At 51.9% G+C, this 17,690-nt stretch overlaps 1 protein-coding gene across 1 annotated transcript; it reads right to left on the reverse strand.

Moving 5' to 3' along the window:
* Nucleotides 1-5,303: 5,303 nt before the first annotated feature.
* JMJD6 (jumonji domain containing 6, arginine demethylase and lysine hydroxylase) lies at nt 5,304-17,545 on the reverse strand. Its single transcript, XM_062010963.1, has 7 exons — nt 17,261-17,545; nt 16,195-16,583; nt 12,911-13,197; nt 11,302-11,437; nt 11,044-11,182; nt 10,303-10,430; nt 5,304-8,836 (listed from the first exon to the last, which is right to left on the reverse strand). Exons 1-7 carry the CDS (start codon nt 17,426-17,428, stop codon nt 8,800-8,802), a joined length of 1,284 nt encoding a protein of 427 aa, XP_061866947.1. The 5' UTR covers nt 17,429-17,545; the 3' UTR covers nt 5,304-8,799.
* Nucleotides 17,546-17,690: the final 145 nt, after the last annotated feature.

Below are 17,690 nucleotides of genomic sequence, written 5' to 3' on the forward strand. Positions count from 1 at the left end.
GGAAGGGTTGTTTTGACTCATCTTGGTGAGGAGCATCTGGCAACACACCTACACCAAGTTTGCACTCCACCTTCCCCAGGAGCTGTGGGCAATACCAGTTGCACATTTGTGCTGTAAACTGCTGTTGTACCCACCAGATAAGTGCTGAGAGGAGCTGAGCTGGGAGAGCCTCCTCTCAGCCTCACCCTTTGCTGCTGGGGTGTCTGAAAACCAGGAGGCTCAAAAACCAGGATGTGCCCAAAAGCTGGCAAGGACCCTGGCCAAGGGGCTGTCAGGTCCTTCCAGACTCTGCCACCAAGGATTTCCTGCCTCTTGAGACTGCTGGGAGGATTAGCTCAACCTTTTACAAAGCAGGGCTGAAATTAGAAGGCCTAAGCTATTCCTGCCAGGGTAAAACCAGCACAGAGCCTTCTCCCAGTCACACACCAAGGAGCAGACACGGGAATCTGGCCCCAAAGTTCCCTCCAGAGAAAAGGCTTTGGAGATCTCTTTAGGAGCAGAAGGGTTTATTGGCTGCCTAAAAGCAAAAGCCAAGGAAAGACTGGCTTAAATCCCTGGGGTGGGAGGAAGTGAAGCCATGATCCTCACTGCAGTTTGTCTTGGTTGGTAATCCTATCAGGCAGCAGTCATTAGTGTTGGGATAATGGTATTCTTAGTAACAGCCAGCCATGGTACTTCCCTTCCCTGTCCCTCATAGCTCTGCACTCCTGAGCCTCCATCACCAGAGCTGCTCTAGGGCTCAGCCACACCATCCTGAGACAGCAGCATCACCAGAGCTGCTCTAGAGCTCAGCCACACCATCCTGAGACAGCAGCAACACCAGAGCTGCTCTAGAGCTCAGCCACACCATCCTGAGACAGCAGCATCACCAGAGCTGCTCTAGGGCTCAGCCACACCATCCTGAGACAGCAGCATCACCAGAGCTGCTCTAGGGCTCAGCCACACCATCCTGAGACAGCAGCATCAGCAGAGCTGCTCTAGAGCTCAGCCACACCTGAGACAGCAGCATCACCAGAGCTGCTCTAGAGCTCAGCCACACCATCCTGAGACAGCAGCATCACCAGAGCTGCTCTAGGGCTCAGCCACACCATCCTGAGACAGCAGCATCAGCAGAGCTGCTCTAGAGCTCAGCCACACCTGAGACAGCAGCATCACCAGAGCTGCTCTAGAGCTCAGCCACACCATCCTGAGACAGCAGCAACACCAGAGCTGCTCTAGAGCTCAGCCACACCATCCTGAGACAGCAGCATCACCAGAGCTGCTCTAGAGCTCAGCCACACCATCCTGAGACAGCAGCATCAGCAGAGCTGCTCTAGAGCTCAGCCACACCATCCTGAGACAGCAGCATCACCAGAGCTGCTCTAGAGCTCAGCCACACCAGAGACAGCAGCATCAGCAGAGCTGCTCTAGAGCTCAGCCACACCTGAGACAGCAGCATCCCACCATTGCCTAGTTCAGCACCTCTGCAGGGTTCCTTTTTCTTTGTGCAGGGGTTCTTTGTTGCGTGAAACAGGAGTGACCAGACACCAATCTGATGTGCATCAGCTCCAATTTAGTGTCACATCATCATCACTTATGTACCTTTTCCAAATGCTGTACCGTGCTACAATTCATGGCAAGTAGTTAATACAAAGGATCACACGCTGTGCATAAGGCCTCAAAGTTTCATTTTTGTAACAAACACCAACCTCATTGTGTAAAAACACCATCCTTGTGCTTAAAACATCAGCCTTATTGGGTCTAAAACATCACCCCATCTGTTTGGCCTTCAGTTAGTTTTCTCTCACACTATGGTTATGTTTACCTTACATTGAGTTAACTTTATATTATTGTTGGTTACATATGTTACAATTTATTAGTCAAGTACAATCAATCACACAATGCTAAATTGAATGCTCTATTCAGTCTTCTAACAATGCTTAGTTTAATGCTCTGTCCTGTCTTGCTTTGACCTTGTTTCTGTTCCAATCTGCTGTTTTGGTTTTCCCCTTGCTCAAGCAGCTATCACATAGACATTCCTTTCTGGCCTTTTTTGCTGTAGAAGGTGATTCAAAGACAAACTGCAGACTTTCTCTGTTTCTGACTGACTCCATAACATTCATTACAGCCCAGGCCCCAACACACCTTTTCTCATAGAATCACAGAATCATTGAGGCTGGAAAAGACATTTAAGATCCTCGAGTCCAACTGTTCCTCCAGCACTGCCACAGGGCTTTGGAATCTCTCCAGGGCTGGGCACTCCCCCACTGCCCTGGGCAGCCTGGCACAGGGCTTGACAATCTTTTTGGGGAAAGAATGGTTCCTCATCTTCAACCTAAACCTTTCCTGGAGCAACCTGAAGCTGTTGTCTCTTGCTTGTGACTTGGGAGAAGAGACTGACCCCAACCCAGCTACACCCTCCTGTCAAGGAGCAAGAACATCTGCACTCAGCCTTCTCCAGGCTCAACACCCCCATTCCCTCAGCCCCTCCCCAGCCCCTTGTGCTCCAGCCCCTTCCCCAGCTCTGTGCCCGGCTCTGGCCACGCTGCAGCCCCTCAGTGTCCCTGTGGCAGTGAGTGAGGGGCCCAAAACTGACACAGCCCTGGAGCTGCAGCCTCCCCAGGACCCAGCACAGGGCACAATCCCTGCCCTGGGCCTGCTGGTCACACTATTCCTGATATAAGCCAGGGTGCCATTGGCCTCCTTCTCCCTTCATGTCCAAATCCACTCCTTAGCTTGATGAAGCTGCTTCCAAAAGCTTGACTCAATAGATGGAAGTAGCAGAAATAAAGGGATGTGCCAGCCAGGGCTGCTGCAGGAGGGAGATACAAGGGGATGTAAACAGGTCTGGAGTACAGGGAGACTGAAATTCTCTCTCAAACAGCTCTGGATGAACCTTCCAGGGGCCAAAAGAGCCTCAGCCGAAGGGTTTTAGGGCAGAGGGGTGATTAGAGCCTGGCACAGCCTCAGGTACCTGACACATCGCTCTGCCATTGGGCAGATCTCTGAATCAGCAGTTAATCAAGTTTTTTGTCTGTCTTTATTTTGAAGGAACCTTGGAGCTGAGCTGCCCACCAGCCACCAAGGCCTGGTCCCAAATCCAATGCATCACTTGCCTTCCGAGGCTCCTCCCAAGGCCTGCTCACAGCTAGAGACAGAACTGGGGGGACTCACAGGACTGGGTCTTTGCTGCTGCATTTGGGTGAAATATCAGGTTTGGGGACAAGGAGGGATTCTGGGGACACTGCCTGAGGCTGGCCACTGCAGTTTGCTAGCAGAGTGACTTGGGGTGACTTGGCCTTACACACATCGCTGTGCCCTCCATTGCTGCTGACACCCGAGGCATCTCCTGCTCTTTTTCCCTGGTATCAGACATTTTCTGGGTTGAAAGTCTGCCAGGGGGTGTTTGCCCACACAGGAATGCAGCAGCACATGGTTTGCATTTAACCCAGCCCAGGGAGAGCTCCAGCCCTCCCAAGAGGGATTTATCACTGCTTTAAAATACACTGGGCCTCATGGCTTCTTCTGAGCCCAGGATCACGGATGGGAGAATCAAACAGGAGCCACAGCCAGAGACAATCATCACTGGCTTCAGCCTTCAGCCCTGCAGGGGTTCCCTGTCAGGCTGCTGGAACCTGCCACGCTCGTAGGAGTTGTGGGAACTGCAGGGCTCAGACATCTCCCCAGAACAACCCTCCTGGCCCGGAGAGCAGCAGCCGAGAGCATCAAGGACACGTTGGCAACGACAGCTCTAACTGAGCTGGCTTTGTGCAGGAAGGAGGGGTCAGAATCAGCCACAGCACTCAGCTCCCCACATCCAGACTGGGGAGAGGGCAAAACCCGCTCCTGCAGAACACAACCCCCAATTCCCCAACAGAACCAGGCCTGGCATGTCCCATGTAGATGGAAAAACTCCGTGTCCAGCAGAGCAGGTGGCCATGGAAGCTGGTGGCGACTCTCTTGTGCTTCCCTGGATCTGGGCTGGTGTCACAGCTCCCGAAGGACGGCTGTCACAGGGTCGCTGAGCACAGGGGACTTCAACCCAACAGCAAGATAATGCCCCAGGCTCGTGCCAGCTCGGGGACAGGAGGGGATGGATTCAGGCACCCAGCCAGTGGGGGAGGCTCCTGGCCAGGGGTCTCTGCCCTGCTCCTGCCCGCCGGCCGTGGGACAGCCGAGCTGCGGGGGGAGGTTGGGGAGGGCGGCCCCGTCCCGTCCCGTCGCGGTGTCCGGCGGCTGCCCGGGCCCGGCCGGGCCGTGGGGAGCGGCCGCTGCCCTCTCGCGGGCACCGACGGCTCTGCACGGGCTGCAGCCCGCAGCGGCTCCGCGGGAGCGAGGCGCCGGGCCCGGCGCTGGGTCAGGGCAGGGGTTGGGCTCTGGGACCGCTACAACGAGCCTTCCACGGGCCTCGACCTGCCCTGACACATCGCAAAGTGAGGAGGGAATGGAGCGGGCAGGGGCTCAGCACCCCTCTCTGCGGGGCCGTGGCCTCCGTGGGGCCGGGCCAGCACACCCCTGTGCTCTGGAGCAGGGCGAGCAGCTGCTGCTGGCTCCCAGAGCCCTGGGCCCAGCTCCTGACGGGCTTCGGGGCACACACTGGTCTTGCTGGTCCAAGCTCGGGTTATTTCTGCAGGCCCCACTCGTGCCCCCAGCTTCTTCCTTGCCAAGAGCTGCAACATGCTCTCAGTGTTGATGCCAGAAACCAGAGGCTGTCCCAGGAAATGTCACAGCACTTGCCCCGTCCTTTGGCTGGCACAAGCCCGGAGGGCACATTGCCCTTCCACAGCTGGCTGTGTGCTCGCCCTGACACTTGGAGCTGCTTCAGTTCAGAAAACCAACCCCTAGCAGGAGAGTTCAGCTCACCCAGAGCTGGCACAGGCCTGGGGTGGCTGTGCTTTGCTCCCCTCCTGCAGAGCTCTCTCCTGAGTGCCTTCCATACTCTCCCCTTGCTCACCCCCGTGTGAGCTCAGCCTCTGGGCTCACCCAGTGCAGCTCTTCCCTCATGCTACAACTCATTTTCCAGCCAAAGTCCTCAGCTGGGGCAGGTCAATGGTCTCCAAAGTTCTGAGCAAGTTCTACAGCTGACCTGTGGAGACAAGTGAACCCAAGCCCACCGTCCTCCAGGCAACCCAAAGCTGTGAGACAGCGGCACCAGCAGGGTCCTGACTGCTGTGGGAGAGTCTGATACGGCCCACGGGCTCACCCCAAGGGCTGGCTGCACACAGAGACCCTGCACCCTTAGTTCCGTGTGCTTGGGGAAACTGAGGCACACCCTGCTCCGGGGGCACCTCCAGCTGGTGGCAGCCAAAGAAGGGTCGAGCTGATAATGCAAAATAATCCATTTTATTTAAAATAAAAAGCAAAACCACAATCATCCAAACAAGACAATTAAGAGTATCCCAGCTCTGCTGGAGGGGCTGATAAAAGCAGCTAGAGGCAGTGGCAGCGCTGGGAGCTGACAGTGTGACGGTGGAACAGGAGGCAGAGCTCCCTCCTCCCCCCGGAGGGGCTGCAGAGCCCTGCCCTCCCCCTCAGCCCAGCCAGGCCTCGTGGCTCTGACCCAGGCAGTGGCCACGCTCCCAGCCCCACATGGGCCAGGCCTTCAGGGAGACAGGCTTGGTTAATTGTTAGAGAGGTTGCTGTCTTTGCTTCTCAGAATATTTGGGGAGGCTTTAATGGAACTAAGACAGTCTGGAGCCAGCACCTGTGAGCTGGCAAGGGGAGGAAGGTGCTGCCTCAGCCTCAGCCGCTCCCACAGCGCTGCTGCTGAGAACAGGCTCCTGAACTGCCACAGCAGGCAGGTCTGTGCCATCACCAGCCTCAGCCAGGGCTCACAGGTCCCTTGCTCCCTCCCCAGGACAGGCAGGACAATGCCACCAACACCACACGGCCCAAACCCACACAGCAGCTCCCCTGGGGCTGGGGCAGCTGCTGCTCTGGGGAACCAGGGGCACCGTGGGGCTGCCCCACGGGCAGGGCTCTGCAGCACACAGGAGCAGTGTGGCTGGAGCAGCAGCCATGGATGTCCCAAGCAGCACATGCCCAGAGAAGTGAGAGCACAAAGCTCACCCTCCTGGCAGCATCCCACAGGTGGGGAGCCAGGCACAAGGGGAGCACAGGTTTGAAGTCTCTTCCTCATTTGCCCAGCCTGGATCAAGGGCCTGGGCAGCACCAGCTCTTCCCTGAAAGGCCAGTGAGGCTGACTCCCTGATGAGATCATTTCATCTAGTCCTGTTTTGAAGAACCCTGATCTAACAGGAGCAGCTGTTTAGAGCAGCCCATGAAATGCCAACTTGTGAAACTGGTGAAAACAAAAAGCCTTGTTCTGCTACACTTTCTGTACCACACAGTGACCCTGGCAGGGCCACCCCAGAACACCACGTGGCCCAGAGTGCAGAACAACATCCCCAATGTTTTGTGCTACAAAAAGCTAACACCAGGTTCAGAAGGAAGCCTCAGGTTGCTCAGGATCTCCACAACACTTTTTTGTGGGAGAACAACTTCAAAGCATCTTCCAGAGCAGTTCCCTTTCAGCCCCACAACACCCCTGTGAGGCAGGGATTCGCCCCAGCCACTGAAACGACAGCTCACACGTTCAGCTGTGGCAAGAGCCTGGAAGCAGCAGAACCAGATTCCCAGGGCACCAGCACAGACACTCTTTTGTTCCAGGTCAGACAGTGCCACGTGGGAGGTGTCCCAGCACCTGCAGCTCACCTCACACACACCACTACACTGCAAGGGCTGCCCAAGGACCACAGGCTCCAACCCCAGGCTGCTTTATTTCACTCCAGAGTTCACAGGCCTCTGCCTCTGGGCCTTCCCTCAGCTCTCCCTGGGCAGCAACGGGGCTTGTGCACCACACAACATTTTATGACTGTGAAACTGAACCCCACAGGCCAAATGCAGCTGCAGCAGATGCCACCCTACAGACCTGCTGTGGGGCCACCTCACAGGACAGGGGACAGCCCTCCCTCACTGGGACAGAGCTGAGGCTCCTGAGCCTTCACCTCTCCGTGCTCCTCATGCTTCCAGCAGGCAGAGGCTGCAGCTCCCAGGCTGCTCAGGCAGGCAGGAACCCTTGGCCACAACAGCCAGCACTTGGAGAAGGTGGGGTTTTTAAAAACTGAAGTAATCTTCTGGCTGACTCTGGTCTACACAGCCAGTGTGCTCACTTATGGCTGGGCATCACAGGGAATGCAGGAGTGTGGACAGCTAAGGAGTGTACCAAAAACCCTGCCCTCTCTGATTTTCCACCACCTCACTGCTCCCACACAAAGTGCTGGCAGGGAAGACTCAGAGATCCTGACAAACATACTCAGGACTCCCTGGACAATAGGGTATGATTTGGTCTCCCTGAAGGGAGAGAGTGTTTAACCAGGAGGTTAAAAAAGGGATTGGGAAACCCAGACAAGCAGTGTTCTGGGTTCCATCAAAGATAACCTGGGTAAGAAAGTCTCAGCTAAGGCTGCCAATCTGCTTTTTACCTCTGCTCCCAGTGTGTGGACATTATTGTCTGTCTCCTGTATCACAGCACTGATGCTTTCAAGTGTCCTCTCCCAAAGACAAATGGCTGAGGTGAGATCTAATACCCACCTCCCAGTTGTCAGGAGAGCAACCAAACATGCCCAGGAGTGCCCCAGCCCAACCAGCTTCTGCCTGGGCTTCAGCCAGAGATGGAGGATCCCTGCCTTGCAGCACAACTTCAGCCAAACCAACCTCTTTGCTGACACCACCAGCACAAGCCCCTGCTAAAACACCCAGCAGCTCCAACAGATGCCTTGGTGATGAGAGCTTTACCCAGCAGGATACAAATGCATCTACACAGACTTAAGCAACACACTGCATTTTTAAAAAGCATAAGACAACAACATGTCCCCCCTCCCAGCCCTTTAAAATTGGCACCACAAGTTTCAGAAACAGCTGAACACTCAGAGAAAAGCCAGGTTGGTATGAGAACTGCACTGGCCTGAAGGAGCCCATGGGCCTGTCACTGCCTGGTATTTAAAGCCCAGCAACCGTTGTTATTGTGTGAGTTTTTGCCTAGTGCTCACCATCACACCTGCACCCAAAGGGCTGGAATTACTGGCAGATGCTGACTTTATCCCCCCCAGTTTCTGCTGTGCAAGAAACTCCAGGATTCTCCTGCTCCATCAAGTTTCCTATCACAAGGTGCTAGTGCATCTTTGTTATCAGTCGTCCTGACAGACATGGAGCAAAAGCAAATGGGCTGATGCTGGTTAAGGTGTTGCATCTTCAGTGTATGCCTGTAGATGAAGAGCACAAAAGATGCTTCATGTGGATGGTCACCTCTGCTGAAGTTGCTTCAGTATCTGGAGCATTCACACTACCTTCACCTCCTGACATGTGGTGTGACATCTGCCAGACATTCAGATAGGCCAGAAGGGCTGGTGTTCCTTTCCTCAAGTGTACAGGACAACATGTAAACATATGACAGTGTCAAAGCAAGGCAGGTTTTGACATTTCCCTGCTGGTTTTAAAAAGAGTTCTTTAAAAACTGACCATCTTCTTCCTTAAACCATTAAATCCTTGGCATGTCCTTCCCCAGAGCTGGGTCCTTAGTGCACTCACCAGGGTGTGGGGGGACAGAGCATTGCACGAGGACGTGGAGTCGGGGCCTTCCCCTACGGGTTATGAAGGAGCCAACCTTGGACAGCACATAAAAGATGGACTTCTGGAGCCAGGAAGAGTGAGAAAAACTTCAGGGTGGTGAGAAACAGAAGCAGAAGGGGGTAGAAGATTGCTGGCTGGCTGCTGAGGGAGCTGGGACGGGCAGCTGCCTCAGGCGGGTGGCGTTATCCCTCAGGGGTAGCTTCGGCCTCCACAAGATTCCCTAATCCTGGCAAAGAAAAGTACAACTGCCTGTCAGCAACTATGGCATTCCCCTTGTACAGGACATGAGATCACAGCATGATGGTTAACTGGATGCTTATTTTGCCTACAGAATTGTATGAGCTAGGCAAAACATTTCATGTTTGGAACTGTTTCCATCAGCGAATCCGTTTCTGCTGGAGCAGAAAGCCCACCCATCCCCAGAGAGAGGAACAATCAGCACCCTGGAGGAAGAACAGTAAAACCTGGAAGTCAATGCTTTAGGCAACATGTTAATTTTTAATGTGCAAACAGGTTAACAATGCAGAGGGGCTTTCAGAAGGACAGATCTGCAGGTGTGCTCTGCCTTTTTACAGCTGTTCCTGCTTTAAAAACCAAGGCTTGCTTTGAGGTTTGTTACCTCTGCTGCTCACTCCCTGCCTGAACTCACACAGGCTGCTGAAACAGGATTTGACTTGTAACAAGGTGTTAAAACCTCCAGGGAAAAATAAGCAGTGGGTACAGTTACCTCCAAGTGCTTCATGATGCTCTGCACTTGTAATTCAATTGTACTCAGCTATGAGCAGCTCCTGAAAACAAGGTAGCGCAGCAAGAGCAACAGAGAGGAGCAGCCAGGTCTGGAGGCAGCCCCTGCCCTGCAGCAGCAGCAGCCAGGCATGACATTGGGACTCTGGGCAGGAGTCACTACAGCACCCACAACCCACCAGAGCTGCAGCACCCCTTCCCCAGGCTGCAAAGGACTTTGCTGAAGGATTTGGGCAAACCTCTGTTATCTGAGGAAAATGCTTCATTTAGCACAGAATTTCTGAGCTCCTCCCTGCAGCACACTCCAGTGTTTCACTGCTTTTAACCTGCCAAGCCCAGAGCAACTTCCTTGCTCAGCAGCTTTCCCCTAGGCAGTATCTATTCTTGGTTCTGCAATATTCACATTCCCTGCCTCCAGGAGGGAAACCTTTTCCTTTAAAAAACAAAAAAACACAGGTAGATAAGAGAGATTTGGGATCTGGGATGAATTTTGCCTTTAGCAGGTAAAACAGAGGGCCAAATGGAAGTAATCCAGGCAACAAGAGGAGAAATGGTACAGCCTGAGTCTTGCCTGGTCCTTCCTCATCTTTATCTCCTTACTACTCACTTGTGCATTCTGAAGGACACAATTAAAATATCCCACCTCTCCCAGTTCAATAAAATATTTTCTCTATTAAAAGAGCCAACTGGGAGAAGCAATAAAACTGTTTATTAAATAAAGTAAAAACCTCTCATTTTAAAAAAGGGGATCAATTTTAGTCTTCAGTTTGGAGCAATTAAAATCATTCCTGGAGGGAAGTTCTCCCCCCTGGCCAAGTGCTTTATGTTCTGTAAAGGATCTCTTGCTCTCCAGCCCTCTGGCCTGAGGAATGGCCTTATCTGGAGCCTGCCAGCTCTGCCTTGGCTTGTCTTTTTCTGGTTTAAGAACAAGAGTTGCCATGAGGTCACCTGGAGGAGCTGCGCTCTTTGCTCACACAGTCGTCCTGGGAAGTGGTGTCACCGTTCCCCATCATGCTGCAGGTTCTCCTCTTCTTCCTCCTGTGCATCATCCCCTCTGTCTCAGAGCCAGAGTCACACTGAAATATGAAGAGATGAAAGGAAATGTAGTAAACTGTAAAAGCTACCTCAGCAACCCTGAACAATCAATGTCCAAAGAGTGTGCTATTTAGATGAGATGGATGAAATACAGTTCAAGTGAAGGGTTTAAAAATCAGAAACAGGTATATTCTTAAGATTTCATCACTGACTTAGCTGGCTTGGGGCAAGACAATGGATGTGTTCCTTCTGGCTCCTAAAAGGACCCAATTTTCTACAAGCAGACTGGGTCCCTCCTGAAAGGCCCAAGTGCCTAGAAAAGTCCCCTGTCAGTACCGAGTCTCTGCTTTGGATCCTGGCCCCTGCCTATTTTTAAAACACCCATTTCACACAAGCATGGCTTAGCTAAGTGAGTGACAGGTTTATATAAACATAAATCAAACAAATCAACTTCATTTAGCAATACAAAGACAGGCTTCAGCCCACAGGACCTGCTCAGACCACAGGCTGCTCCACCACGTACATTTGTTTAGCTGCTTTCTATTAATTTCCTCCCTAAGACACAAGTATTTGGATGAGGATATGATCAGATATGGAAAAAAAACAACAGGATTGCAGGATGTGGATCATCTCACTGGGGTAAAAAAGCATTACCTCTGAATCAGAGTCTGAGGAGCTGGAACTTGAGGAACTGGAAGAATCGCTGGAGCTATCGGAAGCAATACCAGTAGATTCCTGCAGGTCAACTGAATCAGCCAAGGCTGCCAGGTCAGGATGTTCCTGCTTTAGGATCCTAAACACAGATGAAATGTCAAGGTTAGCCTTGGAACATTTACTGCATGTAAATGAAAAGGGTATTTTTGTCTCTTGTTTTGGAGAAGATGAAAACCCCAAAGCTCCTCAATCCCTTACCTGTACCATTTCCGTGACAGTTTGGGTCTCCCCCTCACCGTCTTGTGCCACACCACAGGGAAGTTGGTACAGCTGGCAAAGTTCTGTGTGATGGCAATAGTTGTGTCAAGATTGAGAACTACATGCCACCAGCCACCTAGAAATAGAACAGCAGTGATTATTCCTGGTTGCACAGCACAGAGCAAGTTCAGGAACAGACAGGTACACTTCTGCCATGGTGCAGGTGGAAACTGGACCTTCTCTCCCAGTCCCAAGTGAGTTTGCCATCACCTCCTCTCTCCACAATACTGTTTCAGCATTTGCTCCAATGCTTTACAGATCCCTGGTACAGAAAGCTGTTCAATGCTCTGTCCAAATTACCCAACTCACTGGCTCCTGGTGGCTTATTCAATAGCAAAAGCCATTGTAACCCAGGCTGCAGAGACCCCCTGTTAACCTGGAGAGCACCTTCCATGCTGACTCTGTAAGGTTCTTATGACTACAGACTAACCTTTTGTTTAAAAATAGATGCAGAATTGTTTCCCAACATAGGATAAAATTAGACAGTGGTGTTGATACAACCCACTTAGAACCTCATACAAAGAAGAAGGAAATGGTTTAATGGGAACAGACAGCTACAAAATCCTAACAGAAGGTACCCCGAGCAGCCACTAAGAAGTGCCAAGACAATCATCAGGCACTCTTCAAACATGAAGTCAGCTGCACATTAGAGACAAGAGATGTGGACAGAAGCTACATGCATACAGGCTACACAAAAATGATGCAGGATGCAGAGGGGAGAGTTTGGCACTGAACTGGCCCTCTGTACCCACTAGCCACCTCTCCTCCTGGTTCCAACGTGCCACTCAGAGACAATGGCATCTTTATCACATCTTCCTTCAGCTTTTGATTTCAAGTGCAAGTGGAAGCATAACCACAGAGAGGTGGGTGGAAGGTGTCAGTGCCTTTAAGTAGTTCTTCTCCCACAGCTGAAATAAATTCCAGCCAGACTGGAAAGCTCAGTCACGAATTCAGGCTACAGTGTAAACTCCAGTGTTTTTGCCTAAGAGTTACTAGTACTCAAATTCCCCTCATTTTGTGCCTTGACAGTTCACACAATCACAGAATGATGGGGGTTGGAAGGGCCCTGCAGAGCTCCTGCAGCTCAACCTCCTGCTAAAGCAGGTTCCCCACCATCTGGGGCACAGGAACATGTCCAGGTGGGTTTGGAAACCTCCTGAGAAGGAGCCTCCACACCCTCCCTGGGCAGCCTGGGCCAGGGCTCCCTCATCCCAGCACCAAAGGAGTTTCTCCTTGTGTTTAAGTGAACTGGACAGTTCCCTGTTGTTGCAAGTTAGCCCAGGATCACCCCCTGGGCTGCAACTGAGGTGCCATTCATTTTGTCACCTGTACCACACACAACCCTGTGGCCACAAATGTTTCAGCACATTCATAAAACAACTGAGTGGTCACAAATTGCACCTTGCTATAATATTTATCCCTTTTGAAACAGCTCAGAATAGTTTCTTATGTAGGAGATGGGCCACATAAAGCTGAAGTACTCTCTTCATCTCAACTCCACAAGCACGTTAAAAAGGTGTTTTCCCCTCCTGGCGGGACTCATCCGTACCTGGCACAAAGACTGTCTCGCCTGGCTTCTGCAGGATCTCCAGGGGTTTGAACTCAGGGGGCCAGGTGGGGAGCTGTGTCCGAGGATAGATGACATTGAACCAGGTGATGGCCTCATCCTGCTGGTTCCCTCCCTCTTCTCGGGTCACTTTGATCAGCTCTCTGGGAGTGCTGGTGGGGAACAGGCACCAACGCTTATGGCCCTGGACTAAGGCATTCCATGCACTAGTTCCCAAGGGATCGATGTGAATTCCTGTTCCAGAACGAGGTGGACCCATCACAAACCATCTGCATGAGGGGAAAGAATCCTTTAGTCACAGAGCAAGCAAGTAGCTACCTTCTCTTTTCTTCATATGAGAAAGTGACAGCTGGTAATTTCCCATCGTTCCTTCCTTTACCTTCTTGAGACTGCTGGGCTCACACTACAGCAAAAAGGCACAGCATGGGTTTAACCTAAAAACCAACATCAACTGGGACAGGAACAACTCAGGGAGAAGACAGTGCAGAGAGCTTTTTGTACTTCACAGGCCTATTTTGTCTCAAACAGTTCTTCAATAAAATATGGAGCGATTTCAAGGTTTATGAATGTGATTAAGTCACAGCAGCCTGTGTCAGGATTCTCACTATGCAGGGAGAGTCTCCTAATCCTCCTCTTCTAAAATTTGCTACTCCTAAACAGATCCAGAATTGCAGAACAATGAGGAACAAACAAAAGGCAACACAAGAAAGGAACAGAGCCGGGTTACACAAGCCTAGCCTCTCTCTGTGCCTTCTGTTCATCTACAACAGGCTTTTCATTCCAACTTTGAACTAGATGGAGGTTACTCTCCAGTGACTGTTCAGGGTGGGTATTCTCATTCCCTGTTTGTAAGGTTTATTGCTCCCAATGGATAATTGTACCCACTATCCATGTTTACCAGCAGCAGCACCTTCCATTCCTCATTTCCCCTGGATCAGAACAGGAAGATTCACCTTCCCAGACAAAGCAGCCTAAGTGAGGTGACAATATCATGCAGTGAGAAGAGGAGGCACTAATTGTTTCATGGACAGAGAGGGTAGAAACTAAAGCTAAAGCACCAAAAGATCCCTCTGTCTTGTGGCTGGCAGGAAGACAGTACCCAGCAAGAATTCAAAGCTCTAGAAAGCAGCAGCAGCAGTCAGCAAGCTCACCAGCAACCTTTCCCAAGGCAGGTGCAAGTGGAGCTGGTTGTCAGGTATCACGTGCTAGCACCAACTAGAGGACTGTAAATTTATCAAGCTATGCTCTTCCTACCTCACAAAGGAGCCATAAAAAGGTAACTAAGCAGGTGTTTGTCACTTCTCTTGCTGACTCACTCTTTAGATTCATATTAGCCTTGGAAAGCAAATGAAACCACCAGCAAACAGTCAAAGTTTTTACCAGGAAGTCAGAAGAAGAAATTACACTCAAAACATCTCTCTGGTACACACATATTGTTCAAGACCATTTTTCTTACCATAACCTGAATCTGCACACACACAAGATTTAATAAGTCTTATTTAGATACACTGTCATTTACCAGCAGCTTCCTCCAGGTGTTTAATTCACAATGAACACAGCCCAGCTCACCACAGGACATCAAATTTCCCTTTAAAAACCTCACAACCTGTAACTTCAATTTAAAGCCCCAACCCACAACTGGAAGAGCTGCCTCAGTAACTGGCCTCAAAAAATGGCTGCCTTTATTTTAAGGAGGAACACTCCAACCCTACTGGACACTCTTAATTTGTTTCTGTACCCAGATGAAACCCTGAACTCCAGATGTCAGTGTACTCTCTTGTATCACTCAGTTGTGGGGAGAAACAACCCCATGTACCAGGACAGGCTGGGGGTGACCTGCTGGAGAGCAGCTCTGCAGAGAGAGACCTGGCTGATAACAAACTAACCATAAGCAGCAACATGCCCTCATAGCCAAGAAGGCCAATGGCATCCTGGGATGTGTTAAGAAGAGTATGAGCAGCAGGTCAAGGGAGGTTCTTCTCCCCCTCTGCTCTGCCCTGGGGAGGCCTCATCTGGACTCCTGTGTCCAATTCTGGGCTCCTCAACTCCACAGGGACAGGGAACTGCTGGAGAGAGGCCAGTGCAGGGCCATCAAGATGCTGAGGGGACTGGAGCATCTTCCTTCTGAGGAAAGGCTGCGGGACCTGGGGCTGTTCAGTCTGGAGAAGAGGAGACTGAGGGGGGATCTTATTAACATTTATAAATATCTAAAGGGTGGGTGTCAGGAGGTTGGGGCAGCACTTTTTTTTCTGTTGTATCCAGTGACAGGACAAGGGGTGATGGGAAGATGCTGGAACACAAAAAGTTCCATTTAAACATAAGGAAGAAGTATTTGATTGTTAAGGTGAGGGAGCCCTGGCCCTGCTTTAGCAGGGGCTGGATGAGCTCTAGAGGTCCCTTCCAACCCCTACTATTCTAAGAATTACAAACCCCACATCACTTGAAGGACAAGGCATTCTCTGACAATTATAACATTGCTGTAAAGACTTTAATTACTTGGGAGGGTTCAGCTCTCGCTCATACTGCTGTGAAACACAGACACAGATCACTTCTGTAACTAACAGCCCAAACACAAGCTGATGGCATTTGAATTCAGAAACAAAGTACCCATTCTGTCCCTTCTATAACATGGTTGGGGTTAGAAGGGACCTTTAGAGATCATCCACTCCAACCCTCCTGCTAAAGCAGGATCACCAAGGTCAGGTCACACTTTTCCTATCACATGCATAAAACAGTTGAAAAAACGACATAGATGTGAAATACTGTTCTCTCTCAAAATCACCTGAAGGGGAGCTAAGGACTGCTCTCTACACTTCATACTTATGTAGCTTAAGATCCTTCTCTTAGAACTGACTCATAACTCAACAAAACGCCACACTGTCCAAATACATTAGTGTAAAACCCAGCAGCTAGTCCTGAGGTGCTTAAAAGGTGAAAGCCAGACAGCACACAGAGCAAGAAATTAATCTTCATAACTTTCAGCAACTAGGCAAAAGTCCTAGAAAAAAAAGTCCTGGAAAGTGAGGTAAAGTGACCTAATGGAAAAAACCCCAAGAACCCAACCAAAAAACCCCATCAACTTGCAGCAACACCGGGGACAGAACCAGGAATTGAGATACACACACCAGCCCTTCCCACCCTCTGGGTTATGATTTATGCTTGTTTCAAATGAGCAGAGGTAAGGCTCTCACTTTGTTTTACATAAGACAATTCTACCTAAAGAGATGGAAAACAGCTGGTTTGATCTTGCTGCCTCTGTACCGTACCTGTAAGGCGGCCTTCGTTTCTCCCCTGCATACTGGAAGAGATCATCAGTGAAGAATTTGGGCACTTTGTAGTCCTCCAGGAGTTTCCTTCTCTTGGGGTGCTCTCCATAACTGCTGTCAAAGATGTAGAGGGGGCTGTCATCACGTGTGGTTTCCATGTACTCTATGTAGTATTTCATCTTCATCTTCACAGAGTAACCGTCATTGTCCTCCCCACATTTGAACTTCTGGTTCCTGTACTTGCGTTTGAGCCGTTCCAGAGTCCACTTCTCCTGGGCAGACCAGCCCACCTGAGCATTCAGCAACACTACAGGCTTGTAAGGCTTTTCATATCGCTCAACAAATTCCTCCACTGTTAACTGCAGAGCATCTGCCCTCTCCACGTTATCCTGGGAAAGCAAGAGAGGAATGCAGAAGACACATTAGAACAGATTATTGTCCTAGAGCTGTGCTTTTCATTTCAGGAGGAGTTTCACTCATACTTTGTTCCACACACCAAGCAGGTATCAAGCTGCCTACGTGGTATTTTAAGCTCCCCGAGGCTGCAGTCCTATTTCCCATGCCCTCCTCCTTCAGCACATCGGTAACACCCACAGCCCGAAGCCGTTTGGCACAGCTCCCTATGGAGGTGACTCCCCGTGCAGAGGTCACCGCTGCCCTTCCGCTGACACATCTCCAGCCGTATTTCCCTCCCCTTGCCGCCTCCGGGACCCCGGGGAAGGCGCCTGGGAATTCCGTGGGCGCTCCGGCACGGACGGCGCCCATCCCACGCCGCCGGGCCCGATCGCCCCGCACCCCTCGCCACGTGGAGGGATGAAAACACGCGGGTGCCGCTTCATTCTCCCCCCACCCCCTCCGCCAGGGTCTCCACCCGCCTCCCCCAGGGAGCTCCGCCAGCTCCGACGCGACCCCGACCTCAAGGAAAGGCTCTTTCTCCGCTCTCATCAGGCTTCCCCCAGCCCGCCCTTCCCCTCAGGCCTCCCCAATCCCCTCAGGACCTCCCCAGACACCCCCCGCCATTCTGCCCCGTTCCGCCCATACGATGCAGGGCCGTGCCGGGCCGCACCTTGCAGGCAGCGGGGCTGAGGGGGAAAGTCTCGCAGTAATTGTGGCGGGTCCAGTCCAGTGAGTCCTTCAGCTCGGGCCGGGCGCTGCGCTTCGCCTCGCGGATCCGCTTCTTGCTCTTATGGTTCATGGCGACGGTGCAGCTGGCAGCGCTGGGGGCCGTCACCATCCGCCGTCGCGGGCCCGTTCAGCGCCCGGCCCGGCCCCGCTCAGCCTCAGGCTCAGCCCCAGCCCCAGGTTCAGCCCCGGCCCGGCCCGGCCGCACCTTCGAGAAATTTCACCCCCTTGCCGCCGCTGTCGCCGCGGCCCCGCCCCCGCCGCCCTCCCATTGGCTCGCTGCGCCCACGACTTCCGCCGTGCCTCACGAGCCCTCGGCGCTGATTGGCTGAGGAGGGAAGCGGCCCGGCCGCCATGTTGGGAGGGCAGGTTTT

The sequence above is a fragment of the Colius striatus genome, chromosome 18 (assembly GCF_028858725.1).
Source record: "Colius striatus isolate bColStr4 chromosome 18, bColStr4.1.hap1, whole genome shotgun sequence".
Classification (NCBI taxonomy): domain Eukaryota; kingdom Metazoa; phylum Chordata; class Aves; order Coliiformes; family Coliidae; genus Colius; species Colius striatus.

Excerpts from the sequence above, each read along its gene's own strand:
- JMJD6 (XM_062010963.1), bottom strand. The coding sequence starts at position 17,428 with ATGGTGACGGCCCCCAGCGCTGCCAGCTGCACCGTCGCCATGAACCAT. Across the intron at positions 10,431-11,043 it reads CCTCAGACTCTGATTCAGAG|TGTGACTCTGGCTCTGAGAC; the intron begins GTAATGCTTTTT and ends TTCATATTTCAG. Across the intron at positions 8,837-10,302 it reads AAAGAGCGCAGCTCCTCCAG|GATTAGGGAATCTTGTGGAG; the intron begins GTGACCTCATGG and ends TTTCTTTGCCAG.